Source organism: Opisthorchis viverrini (assembly GCF_000715545.1).
Source record: "Opisthorchis viverrini unplaced genomic scaffold opera_v5_1, whole genome shotgun sequence".
In the NCBI taxonomy this organism is placed as follows: domain Eukaryota; kingdom Metazoa; phylum Platyhelminthes; class Trematoda; order Opisthorchiida; family Opisthorchiidae; genus Opisthorchis; species Opisthorchis viverrini.
In genome coordinates this window covers 7,077,127-7,090,479 of record NW_008751657.1, presented here as the reverse complement: position 1 = coordinate 7,090,479, position 13,353 = coordinate 7,077,127, and the positions used below count along the sequence as shown (strand labels likewise).

Genomic DNA, 13,353 nt, shown 5'->3' with positions numbered 1-13,353 from the left:
CATTCACTAGAGGGGGGTAACTTTGTTCCTCAACTACTTTTCGCGGCAACAGTTTACCAACAGTAACTATTAGCACTCTGTCGGAGAAATTCCTAATCCTTCCATTCCAAACGTTCAGTCCAACTAAAGTTCCCCGAACATCAACACACATCTAAAAGAAACATCTTCATTACACGTGAGAGCTATGGATTAACTTGATTGGCCTACCACTGTCATGTGACTCAGTCATTCGTACACAAGCACAAAGCTGTCTCAGTGTTCAGCCTCTCAAGCCAGACACTGAGCACACAACAGTGGATGAGCCTGTGCCACAATACACCCTTTATAGCCAGAGGAACAGTAACTGGCACACTGCTGTGCACACAACGTTCGCAAGGACGTAACAACGACAATCAAAGCAGCATGCTAACTGTGGTTACGTGAGCTGTACATCAAGCTTGTGTGAGACCAGACCTGCGCAATGCTCGGTGTGAAGTTCCGGATGCGTTTATTGTGTTGGAAATAATCCGGTATTCCTTTAAACACCATGGCTTGTGGAGCCTATCACCATGCTATTGTTATTTCCCCATGTGTGTATGCTAGGCATTTGTTTGCGGGGGATGTGGCCACAGATACGACCTTTTGGAAATACGAGGATGCCGCCAGACACTTGGCTACTCAGCTGATGAGTAAATATAGCAACTTGGCAGTTCTTGGGTACCAGACATCCGGTCGCGTTCCTTCAGATGTATGGTCTGATCCAAATCGACTTAATGCTTACTTTTTTTCGCAAGCCAGTCGCATTATTTTGCTAGTGCCAAGTGACGCGGAAGAACACGTTAACTCATTTTCGCGTACTTGTCTTGCTCCACTACTGTCCTGCCCGAAGGAGGAAGGAGGAAGACCGGAATGGCATTCACGTTTTGTAGCCGCTGTGATTGGAAATACGCGCGTTCCCAACCAGCTTGCCCCGGGAGTTCCATTTATTGATGTAGTGCGATTTCGGGAAATCGGATGGGTTCGGGATGTCACTGGTATGATGTTACTGCAACGAGCGATCAAGGGTTAGTTTACCGATTTTTTGAACTATTTTTTATTATTTTTGGCTCAATTAGAGAACAAATTAACCATGTAACTTGGCCGGTGGTATGCCGAAATCTAGCATTCATATACCGTTTTAAGCACAAACACATGATGGTAAGAGCCGCTGGACTGCCGCAGTAGCCTAGTACGCGGTAGGTTTTAAAGCAGGGCTTAACGAGTAGGACCACCTGGAAGTTCGAGATTACAAAATTGCCTTAGTGTATTTCAAATTTATAAATTCGGCCATATCGACGCCGGTTCAACTTAACAAAAAGAAAGTTTAAAGTTTATTCGCAACATATTGTCCTGTCTGTGAACGTGTTTATCCGGAAACATTTGTGGATAAGGAACACATCGATTCGATCAAATTGTGTATTAGGCATGGTCTTTTAATTCAAGCAGACTGTGATGATATACTCAAATACCAGATACTGAGATTAACTTGATTTGTTTCCACTCATTTCATTCACTTTAGCCCTTTGTCTAGGAAAAGAGTTACTGTTCTCAGGCTTCTGTAGGCTACTTTATACTGGTAATCCGTACAGGTATTAACGGTATTTTTAAGTTTGCACTATTGAGTTACATCCTGCCAACTGACGTGTGCTGATTATCCAAGGAGCGCTATACAGCTGTTCCATCCCATTTGATAATCGTCAGCGGTGAGGGTCTTATACCGAAGGTACAAGAATCTGGGTGATATAGATTCACCTCTTATCAGAGAGCTTTTTTTAGAAGCCCCATGGGGATGCTTAGGAATTCTGGCATTGTTGACCCCAAGTAACTGTAAGGCAACTGTGCATTACTCGCATTGACTGATAAATTCCAAAGTTGGCGTTTCTAAGGTAGACACGTGAAAGGTAGACAAGTGAAAGATTGATCTGTTATGTTTTCCATTTGGAGTTAGCAGACTTGTTCATGTACGACTGAACTCATTTATGGTTCGTTACGCTGGCTGCAAACATTGCAAACAGTTCGGTCTGCAAAGTTTTAATCCCACCTGTGGTTAAATTAGGCTAAACAACCTGTCTGATGAATCTGATTAGCTCAGTCGAGACTGAATGCAGACATGTTGATTTAAGCATCTTTATACGCGTGTACAAATAGAAATCGCATGTAATAACAAAGAGAACGGCTAAACCCACTGAAATGGATTAAATAACTGGTGGCGAAATTCACCGGTTCTCGTGACCCCAAGACTATCGCTTTTTCAACTCAGTTCACAAAGCAACTACACTTTTTTCCCATGTTGATTCCAGCAAAACTGCTTATGCAAAAATAATGGTAAATTAATTAAAAGCAAATTAATGGACCCGAAATTCTGCAAAACGCTTCACTGTTTTACTTTGGAAGCCTCAGTGCGCACACAGAAGCGGTGGACTACACAAAGTGCGAGAATGATTTGATCACGTGCCACATACCATTTCCTTTGGCTTTCAATTTGAAATGCGCTAAATACGCTCATCAGTGTCAGCTGATTACCAAAGATTCGTTTTGAAACTCCAAACTACGTCCGAACTAATTTACCGGGTTTAGTTCGCCATTTACCTACACAACCCGACCGGTGCTTCAGGCGTTAAGTTTAAATTTAGTTTCAGGCCATTTGGTTGTCTTCAATAGACATGAGCATTTTCTTAAGCTTGAATACAAGAAATCAACCAGTTGATAAGTAAAAATGCGGCAAAAAAAACTGAAAAAACTGGTTTATGATGGGGGCAATGGTTTACCATGTTTTTTGCTTCCAAAAGACAAAGGAATCCTGTAAGGATTGCGATAAGGTTGTGTAAAGGTCCTTCGGATTGGTTAATAGTCTGTTTGTTGCCTAAATTCTATGGTTAATTGTAACTCTACTAAATAAGTTCCTCCGGTGAACAGCGCATCCACAAGTGCACTGACTAATACCTCAATACATGCCGATTATCTGTCACCTAGGCTACACGAGAGGTTCCGTGGTTGGTCGGTTTTAAACAGTTACGGCGATTGCCATGGAGAACTGATCAGTCAACCGGGTTGAATACAAACCAAGTGAAACTCTTCGCTAATCCAAGTGGCCACAGAGAATGCCTCTTTTTAATTCAGTTTTTGGAAAATATGGGGACTAGGAGAGCCAAAGTGCGTGTCTGGTACTTTGAATTTTCAATTTAAACAAAGCATTTGCCAAAAAACTCAAGATAAAGCTAGAATTCCGGCTTGCTATTAGGTCTATTTTGCCTTTTATCAGTCTCTTTGGCGTAGTTTGTGAGACGGTAGTTGAAGATTGGCGTCCAAACCAGCTTTCTAGGAGGATGTGTCCGACAAATTTTGAAAATCTTTAAAAAAACCCAGATGCAGATGCATAATACTTGATTTTGAGGCAGTATTCTCAGAGTCCAATGGGCTGAAGTTTTCTTAGACAACAACAAATTTTACCATAAACTGGACTCGAAAATGAACGGTATTACAAAAACCAAGGTTTTCAAGATTTATTGTTTATTCTGTAGTCAGTACGTATAACCTCTCTTGATATGACACTGTTTAAAGCGTAGGCTTTACCCTCTCTATAGTTCACCATTAAGCTCAAGTCTCCGAGTTTCCGGCAATCTTATATTGTAATTTAGCGCTAAAGTAAACATATTGAGGTTTGAGTTTTTGTGAAATTTATAAGTGATCTTGGAAGATGTTTCACTGTCTTGTGGAATGCTTCAAGTGAAGTTTGTGGCGAGTATTTGTGTTACACCAATGTTTGGGGAGTGCTACACTGGTGAAAATTAATTTGAACCCCACACTAAAAATAACTTATTTTGGGAATACTTGCTTAGCCATACGGAAGCACGACAGTCATCTTTCTCAGTTTACTTGAAGAGGTGAATAGCGTGGAAATCATTCCGTAACACACTGATGTCGATCAGTACACAACTGCAGGCTGTACCTTCAGACCTTATCCTCTTCTATAGGTTTATTCACAGAAATACCGAGGCTTTGTCTCACTACTTCCAAGAGTGAAACTGACTAGATCTACTGGAGTGGAACAAGGCATCAGAAGAGATTTTTAAGCGGTACTGATCACAAATGTGGGCCAAAAGATCTAAAACAACTTTGTTAAAAGCCAACTGGGCAAAATTATGCACAAACGAAATACTATTTCAACTGAGCACTATCTTTTCTGCTTGCAAATTTGGACAATTCCGCACACAAGATACAAATTGTGAGTGATGATGAACATGGTTCTTCGGTTCTTCTGCAGTATCTTAAGTCATCCTAACACTTCGAAGCTTAATTTCCTCATTTATCGATCTGTTCCCAGTCGGTGTGCACAGTTCGATGGCCAACGACTGAAGTGTGCCACAATGTACCACAAATCTGAAACTAAGCTGGCGGGATTAAGCTAGCGTCAAGTTCTACTGAAACTGACCAAAAACTCTAACATCACTGGTTGTTGATCAGGTGACTGTCGATCTGTTCGCCGAGCTTGGCGAGTGGTTTGCAGACGTTTGGTCAACATACGAGGAGACATCAGTGGGAGCTACCATTATTTCAACACATTACCAACCCCAACATTATCGGTCTATTAGGGTCTGTTTATTTTCGCGATAGAATCATATCCAAATATCAAGCAGTGTCTCAGTCACTCTGTGGTGCTAGTTTCTCTCTTTGTGCTCTTCTCACACACCTTGAACTAGTCTTCGAATTTGCATGATCCTTCATGTTCACCTGATCTCATCCACACACCCCACACTTTTGTTTACAGATTCGAAGTTTTCTGAGGCGTCTTTTTCAAGTTTTGTTGTTTCTGGTCCAATATTGATTTGCATATGTTACCAACACTGAAAATTACTGCGGCAGTATCTAGACACAAGAAGGAAAGACAACTGAAAGTAATTTGAACAGGCATTAGAAGTAACGTCCTTTAATGGTTTGCGGCTACTTCTTTTCGCGGTCCGATGACCTCATGTACTGTTGTGGAAAAAGGGTCTTGGATTGCTACCCGGTTCGTTATTCAATGACGCATCCCATCCTAATTCTGATTAAATTATTGAATTAGCGTCGTTGTACTGTGGCGTGTGTACAGGCGCGACGAACCGACTGCATTGTGAAAAAGACCCTTTATAATACAGTGCATTAGAAGGCTTTAGTCAGAAGATCATTGCTTGGAGATCCGTTGAGGCGCGGAAATAGCTGCGGACAGTTAAAGTGTGGAAGTAGAGCAGTACCGCAAAATTCACGAATGGTAACGAATTTTACTGTTTAAGGGTACTGTGGATACTTAAAGGAAATGTACTCGGCAAATTTTGTAGGGAGAAATAGCTCCGTCAATTATCAACTGAAATACACAGGCTCAAAGGTGACACCAGTGTACATTGTCCTGTGACTCTGTGAATCTGTTCAGTAAGAAGCCGAGTTATCATTTGAACACGCTATATACACATGTATATATTTGGTACATTATTTTACACCCAAGAGGAAACTTAAATTATCCCGATACTACATGAAGAGGGTTCAAGATGATGCTAAACCTCAACAACAGTCCTTCAGCTTGCGGCAGAATGTTGGATTGTTGCAAACCTTTTAAAACATCTTGATTTAGATCCGGCTATTTGGTTCAGTCTGAGACAGTTAATGATTCATTTTATCTAGATATTTCATGAAATACATTGGAGCTTCCATCTCAAAAAGGTATAAAATATTCACCTTTTTCTGTTTGCGTGATTTTTAAAAAGCTTTCAACTGTGTCCTCACATGACGCTGCGCAGTTCTACTCTGTAATTGTTACATCGACATAAGCGTTTGCTGGCGGTATATTTTACTAATCCCAACTTGTTTTGAAAACAACGAATACTCTGGTCAGCTCAATTGTCCACGACTTTGGTGAGCCAAGTCCAGTGCTATGTAATGAAAAGTTCAAAAACAACCAAAATTCATTATTATTATTCAGGAAGTGAACTCCCATGGATGAGTGTTTTGAATTTTATACTCTGAAAATGCAATACCCATTCTCCCTGCTCAAACCAACCTCATCCCACGCCACCCACAGCCATTCATAATCTGTTTAGCCGGCGTTCGTACATTCCACACAATGTTCTGAAAAGGCTCGCAAAACAATCAGCTATCAGAATTTCATCAGAACGATTTCTCTCTGCAGCAACTGTTCTACTGGAAACTGTGCGTCACCATCCTACGGTGGCCAAGCACGTGTAAACTAATGACCTGTCCATACCTGTTGAAAACACACGCGTAACAAGCTGTCCATGAGGAGAACAAATTCGTTGTGGCTCAAAGGAGTCAACAGGTGGCTGTTGACCTCATTTCTGAGCTTGAAAATTGATTTGCAGTAGGTCTGTCACCATAGGAAGAGACGTTGTTGTCCCCTGATGGTGTCACGTCGAATGGTGACTGTGCATTTTTTTTAAATAGTCAAGCTTAACTTTTCTCCGTTCTTCAACCAATTATAAGAGCTTTTCAGAAGCTCTTTTGTCAGCGGATTACGTATACGCCGCATATTATCCCGCTCTAGAAATTATCGTGTTAAAAAGCAGCAGGCCGTTTGGGGCATTGCAAATGACACTTGGCTTCGAATTCGCAATGTTTCTGCCCATTAAAACATTTAATAACAATACTTGAGTAGTGTTTTTAGGTGAATTTCCCTACTGGACAAAACCGTTGGCCAATCCGAAAATGCCTGAAAATAATCGATAATTTGTTAGGTGTTTCGTTTTCCGGTAACACTAAAGAACACCAGTCTTTCTACTTGCCAGTAGCAAGACTCATGTCCTAGTCCACAATGACGACGTCTACGAGTCCATATTTGACCTAAATTTATATAGGATTTATATAGGATTTTAGGTTGGGCTGAGTTTGTTCTTTCGCACCGTCGCTCTGTTTCATGAGACCTGTTTGGACTGACTGGATAATGAGGACACAGCAACGTTTTTGAGTTCCTAATAATTTTCTTGAGCTTTTGGTGTTTCTGTACTAAAACAGTTATTTATGGTATACCAGGTGCCTCGTTGCTACAGAGCCGCTACGCCAACAGGAATGAAAAAGACAGTTTTACAGAGAAGGGCCTCAACTGAGTACCACGGAAAGACAATAATTTAAACACATAGCTATCATCTCGATGCAATACACTGCCTACAGAGTTGACGAGAATCTTTCCACATTTCATTAATTGTTTCACCTTTCTTGGAGCTATCAGGCAAATATGATCCTGAAGTTTTCATCAAGAGTTCGTTCGTTTTAAAAATCACATTTTGCGCAGTTGCCAAGATGGTCGTTTGTAAGCCAAGTTGTTGTTGGTAAAGAACGAGAAATAAACGAAATCTTCGACTGGGACTGTTTTGGTTCTCCTATTAAAACCGAAGAAGCTTTCAAATTAGTGTGTTTTGCGAAACGGATCCAATTCGAGTTCATTTAGAACATATGGTTCACAAAAATCAGGATCGTGTCTACCCGATGAGCCCCACGAGAGGTGGAACCAAATGTGAGCTGTCCAAGAGTTTCCATCAACCCTGTGAGTAGTGTTCCTCTAATGAAGCAAACTGCGTTATCTTGAATTTCCTTTTGGATGATATGTGAATTAATCTTTGTGCAGCATTTTAAGCATTTGAAAACAAGTGTATTTCGCCCGACGGCTAGCTTTCTGATTTCATTGGATCCCATTGGCGCGTGTGGGTATAACAGGCGATCAGACCGATTTTATCGGTGTGCACCAGGCTACTACTCAAAAACCGCAATTTCTTTTCTGTCGAACAAGGCAGCAACTCTAAAATAATTCTCGTAGCAATTGATAATATTATTGCCGGATACAGATGACCTGGTGTTCAAGGCTGAACTTTCCATTACCAATCGTTTGTTTGACACTTTGTTTCACAACATTCCATTTACTTTTAGAATATGAAGGCATTTTTCGTGAGGTTTTGCTTCTAGACCGTTTCGTCACTAGACCGAACCGTCCCTGCGAACAAGAACTTTGCGCTGGTTTTAGGTTTTCAGCTGTCCCATCGTTAGAACTATGAGTGGGTAGCCTTCCTGTAGACATTCAGTTTGACCATCTAATATACTCACAGACGTTCATCATTTTGTTGGCTTCCAGCACTGCTCAAAGAACCACCATGATATATTTGCTTAATTTGTGATAAAACCCATTATTCCGTTGTCGGTGGAGATGTTGTGTACACTGAACTGCAAATAATCCTCTGAGAAGAAACCTGTTCAGCTCCCGGACTGGAGAAAATAGTTTTCCGATTTGTGCTGACTTAAAGTGGATGCCTGATTCAGTTTTCTTTTTGTATCCCTCCTGACCTCATATCTCCAATACGCTGGTACATGTAAGCCCTTTTTTCTGACAAGGTAGACAGCCTGGGTGTTACGCAGTGCTCCTAAAAAGGTTTGAAAACCAACCACAAAAATAGAAGGGAGGATGGAAGATTTATCATACCAATGAATTTAGAGCCAACGAATCTGACAGCTGGCCTCTTCATCTTTCCTAATCCATTGTTTGGATTCGTATCATATTTCAAAGTGTCGTCGCTAGATTTCTCCACAATAGCTTACTTGCCAGTATCTTACAAAATATCCACATTGTCGCCTACAGACCTATGCGATCCAGGTTCTTGCTTGGTCGATTAAATGCCTCAGAGCTACTCACTATGAAGGAGCTGGATGCGTCTTGTTGATGCTACACTTGCTTCAACGTTGAAGAAATTTCTGCTTCGCCTAAATCGTGGCTTATCAGGTCTTGTCGCCGAATTCGTAGCAGTCTTCTTGGGGCTCATCAGGTAGGTGAGCTGTCTAGATTCGTCAACGTTATATTCTACTCGAACACAAATTGCACGAAATTAGAGAATTGTACGCATCTGCAAACCAAATCGGTCTTGCCAGAGACTCGTCCGAAACCCAGCTGAATCTCTCGTTTATGATTCTTCAAGCAAATGAATGTGTTGCGTCTGGCCACCTCATGGTCTGTTGGTATGAGGGACTCAGTTGTGTTCCAGATGAGTCTGCCATCAAGACCAAGTTGGTGTGCAAATGAGTGTATAACGCTGATTTTGTGTAATTTGGGTTCAATTAGAACATTGGGTTGACAAAAACTCGGGGACTGTGCCTACCTAATGAGCCCCAAGAAGGGCGAAGCCGGTGGTGGGCTGTCAAACAGTTTTCAGCAACTTTATGAGTAGTGTAATGCGTCCGTGATGGAACGCGATATCTCGAATATCGTATCAAACACAGGTTGGCTAGTGCAGCACATTCAGTTACTTGAACACATCATAAGCGAGAGGTTCAGCTGAGTTCCAGGTTAGTCTCCTGCAAAACCAAATTGGTTTTTGCAAATGAGCGTATTATGCAGCAACCCTGTTTTGTGCCTGAGAAAACGTGTGTTTATCTGAGCATGCGTCAAATCTGTTGATTAAGCAGAACACAATAGTCATCATCATCGACAACGTAACATTTGTGTTTAGGACATGTGTTTTGCTATCCTACAATTATAATTTATTTTAACCTTTATGTGAAGAAGTGTATAAACTGGATGGAGAAGAGGCTCAGTGCTAGCCTTTCATAATCATTCAGAGTTGCATAAACTTCCAGACGTTTATTCGAGCACTCTGGATAGAAATTGAGAGCGTCTCTATTGACATCGACTGGAGGTGTCATTTTGAGGCTTCTACAAGCACACTTGAACCCACCTGAATCACGTGAACTCAGTGGTGAAAGGCGAATATTGCTGACAGTGTCCGAAATTTTTGTTACCTCTTCCATACCTCTCTGCCTCTCTACTTACACCACTCTACTCGAGCAAAGAAAACATCATTCCCTGCGCCAAACGATGGTTCGGCATGTGTGATACATGGCCTAACAACCGCATCTTCCGGTGATGAACACCATTCCACTGAAGTTCCCAAACTAACACTCATTTTCTAATTGCCTCTGCACGGATTCGTCGACAGTTGTCTAAACGAGCTATGTTTCTAAGAAAACGATTATCGACGCCCCAGTTCCGTTGCTCACAGAGGTCACGTCATTCAACAAAATCACCCATGCTGCAGTCTGGTGGACACGTTCACTGAGATTTAGGGATGGGTCGTCTTGCTGCCACAGCTTTATCAAATTAGCGAGCGCAACCCAAGCCTTCGAGAGTCGTGCATTAACTTCATCTGGCACACCACTATGCGGACTGATACAACTCCCAACATATGTAAAATTCTTCACAAATACCTCTCATCCGATCCCTTTGACCTGTGGTACACTAATTTGGTTCGTTTCTGCCGGATTTTCCCAAAATCTAAGGATATGCTTTAGATGAGTGTTCGAGGGTGAGAATGCCTCCATTCGTGAGGTGAGACCAATCCAGATTGCCGGATAATCATGGCTTAAGATAAACTCTATACCCAACTGATTCTGACTTTCAAACAAGTGCAGTAGACGTCCTGTTTAATGCACCCTTGGAAACCAAATCCCTGCGAACGACTGACAGTGTGCACCCATCCCTTTTCCGGTTGGACACAGGAAAACGGATACAGCTACGAAAGACTGCTCCTGGTCCTACATACCTGCTAATGAAAATGCATGAATCTTGTCCTAAAATACCCTCTTTTTGTTCAGGGCGTCCGGAGATGTAAGACAGTCGATAACGGCACATCATTCTCCATGGATCCTTGGTGCCTAATGAGCCTAATGTCAGAGAGACACCCAACTATTTAGAAACTTCTTCCAAGTAAAATTTTGATCAGTTGACTGACTGGTGGACAAAAGAAACCTATATGTGGAACAAGCACATTTGTTCAGTATGGACAGTTAATGCATTCATCACATGTGAGCTACTTAGTCCTTGGCTAAATGCGAGAGGGTAATAGCAAACAAATCGGTTAAACAGACGTGGTTAACCCCGATGGTGGCTGACCATCTGCGGCATTTTTTTCGTTATCCTCGAAAGGCGTATGGCGCACCAAAAGTTTCGGTTTTCGCCGGGCTGGTAAAACAGTTATGTGGTTCTGGTTCACCCTGATTCATCGAAAGTATTGGGAAACGGATTTTACGTCACAACAACTGGTTTCATTTACCTTGTTTGTCGAACGCGCCAATACAAGCCAAAATGCTTGTTCTGGGACTCTTTGTCCAGGCATTCGGTGATTCGGATTTTGTATTCCAAAAATTCCGAACAGCTGCAGCGCTTTGCGTTTCATCTAAAAAAAATCCAGACTGAGCAAATGTACCTAGTCCCTACACATAGTCCCTTGTTTCTTCACTCACCGTAGGGTTACCTTATAAACTGGGCTGTTTCAATGGATCGGTATCTGTTAACTGACAGCCTTTGTTGCTTGTTCTTGTCTACTAGTTGAACATTTGCTTCATAGTATAGATAGGGAAATAAGTAATATTCTGGATTAGAGAGCCATGGTCTTCTAGAGTCATCAGACCCTTTGGTGACCGTCTTACATGACCGACACTGTATATTGTGCGCAAATTTACCGTCAGAACAAATGGCCATGTTGGTCTTGTTCTTACAGGAGTACTTGCAAAATGGGTTGGTTACCCATCTCGGTAAAATATTTCGGTTACCAGTTAAAACAAATGCTCTGGTGATGTGAAGGAACCTGCTTTTTAACATGTTTATTTGTCTAGGAGACCAAATGGCTCAACAGTATTAACACTTTGGTGCACAGGTGCCAAACCCCTCGAAGGAAAATCGAAAACTAAGGTAACGTCAGCTCCCCCAGAACTAGCAAAGAATAGAGAAGTCATGAGTAGAGTAGAACCACGGACATTTTGGCCAGTAGCCTCGAGCTGTTACGATCATACTTCTTGAGCCCCGAGAATGGAGAAACCGGTAGTGGACTGCCAAATAGTTTTCCTTAGCCTTGTCATTAGTATAGTGATTTATTCGTATGATTTTTCATTTGTAAGTTTAATGTGGCCTGCGCTAAGCGTCTAACCGGTTGTTGCTCGTCTCATGACAAGAGAATTTTGTGATAATTTTTGGTTAATGTTCGAGCCGTATGTATTATACACAAGTTTTGCTCCTAAAAAGAATTCTCTACACGGACTTGACAGTTAGGTTCACGCAAATTCTCAGCAATGAAAACCATCCTCGAGATCAGCATACATAATTCGATTGACACAGTAGCTTACGCAGTAAATACTCAAATGGTTTGGGAAACATGCCGATGACCTTTTAGAAGATAAATTCCACAAATCGGTTTGATGCCTACAGAAATCCGGAAGCACATCATGCCGTGTCTATGATATTGATCTGTGACTTGAAATGTGTAAGCGCATTGGGTGATCTCTCCAAAACTCCAGGTTCGCTGTTTTCCAGGCTGCTTTCCACCATTACCGCGCTTCTGATTGGAGGATCATAGACTTGTCACCAGGACGCTTGGATTTCACTGTGTCGATGCGGAAGCAGAAGAGTTTCTGTGCGTGCAAGTTAAGGGCAGCTGAAAAATCAGAGACTGTAGTACCTCGTTGGTGCTTAGCTTTTTCAGAGACAGGGGCAGGACAAAAGGTTTGTCGTAGACGTGGAAAAATGTGAAATATCACGGGAAAAATAACTGTCACATAAACAGAGAAGGCAACGGGAGACTGACGATCGATTCTGAAAACAGCCTTTTGTTTCATTTTTCTTCATTTGGTTCAGCCACGTGATCTTTCGATTAGCACTTCACGTTAGCTTCACGACTCACGTGATTTGTGACAGCTTGAACTGTCATTTTGATTTATCAACGTGTCGCGTGCATTTTATTGAACCAGTTGACCGCTAGTGAAAATCAGCTTTTCACACCTACGTTTTAGCAGTGCACCTACCTTCTGGGCTGCTAGATGTGAGCAGAGCCACATAGATTCGGTTTGATAGTGTAACTAAATGGTTGCGACCCGTTTATCTTACCTGTAAAGTAATAATCGGATCATGGAGCTGCCAGAACTGAAGACCCGTTAAACTTCTTCGCAGTCAATAGTACACCAATGTTCTTTCGCATGAGCTTCTGTACACAAACCACCTGTAGATTCCTATATAAAGTTTTCCAATAAAGTTTCCTTTGTTTGATAGAACTAGTATGAAACAGTTGCGCAAAACCAGTAAGCCATCGAGTCTAACAGCTCTAGCATGTGTATGAGCTCAAACGTAGGCGTTCAAGCAAGGTGTTGGCCAAGTTATAGATCTACTGTTCTTTCTTGGGAGTATGATGGACCCGAAACAGAGCAAAACCGCACACAGATTCTTTGCAATTTACTGCCTATACATAGAATTCCATCAGTTAAAATTGTTGAAAATAACCATTCTTAAATATATATATATATACTTTCACGTCCAATTTTCGT

At 41.7% G+C, this 13,353-nt stretch overlaps 1 protein-coding gene across 1 annotated transcript in view; it reads left to right on the top strand.

The window, feature by feature from the left end:
* Nucleotides 1-339: 339 nt before the first annotated feature.
* The window catches only part of T265_00117 (hypothetical protein), a gene marked incomplete at both ends in the record, with an annotated part of 36,156 nt that continues 23,142 nt past the window's right edge, over nucleotides 340-13,353 (top strand). The window contains one exon of the mRNA XM_009163774.1: nucleotides 340-1,043. Coding sequence (XP_009162038.1) covers nucleotides 527-1,043 — 517 coding nt within the window. The remainder of the gene's footprint in view (nucleotides 1,044-13,353) is intronic.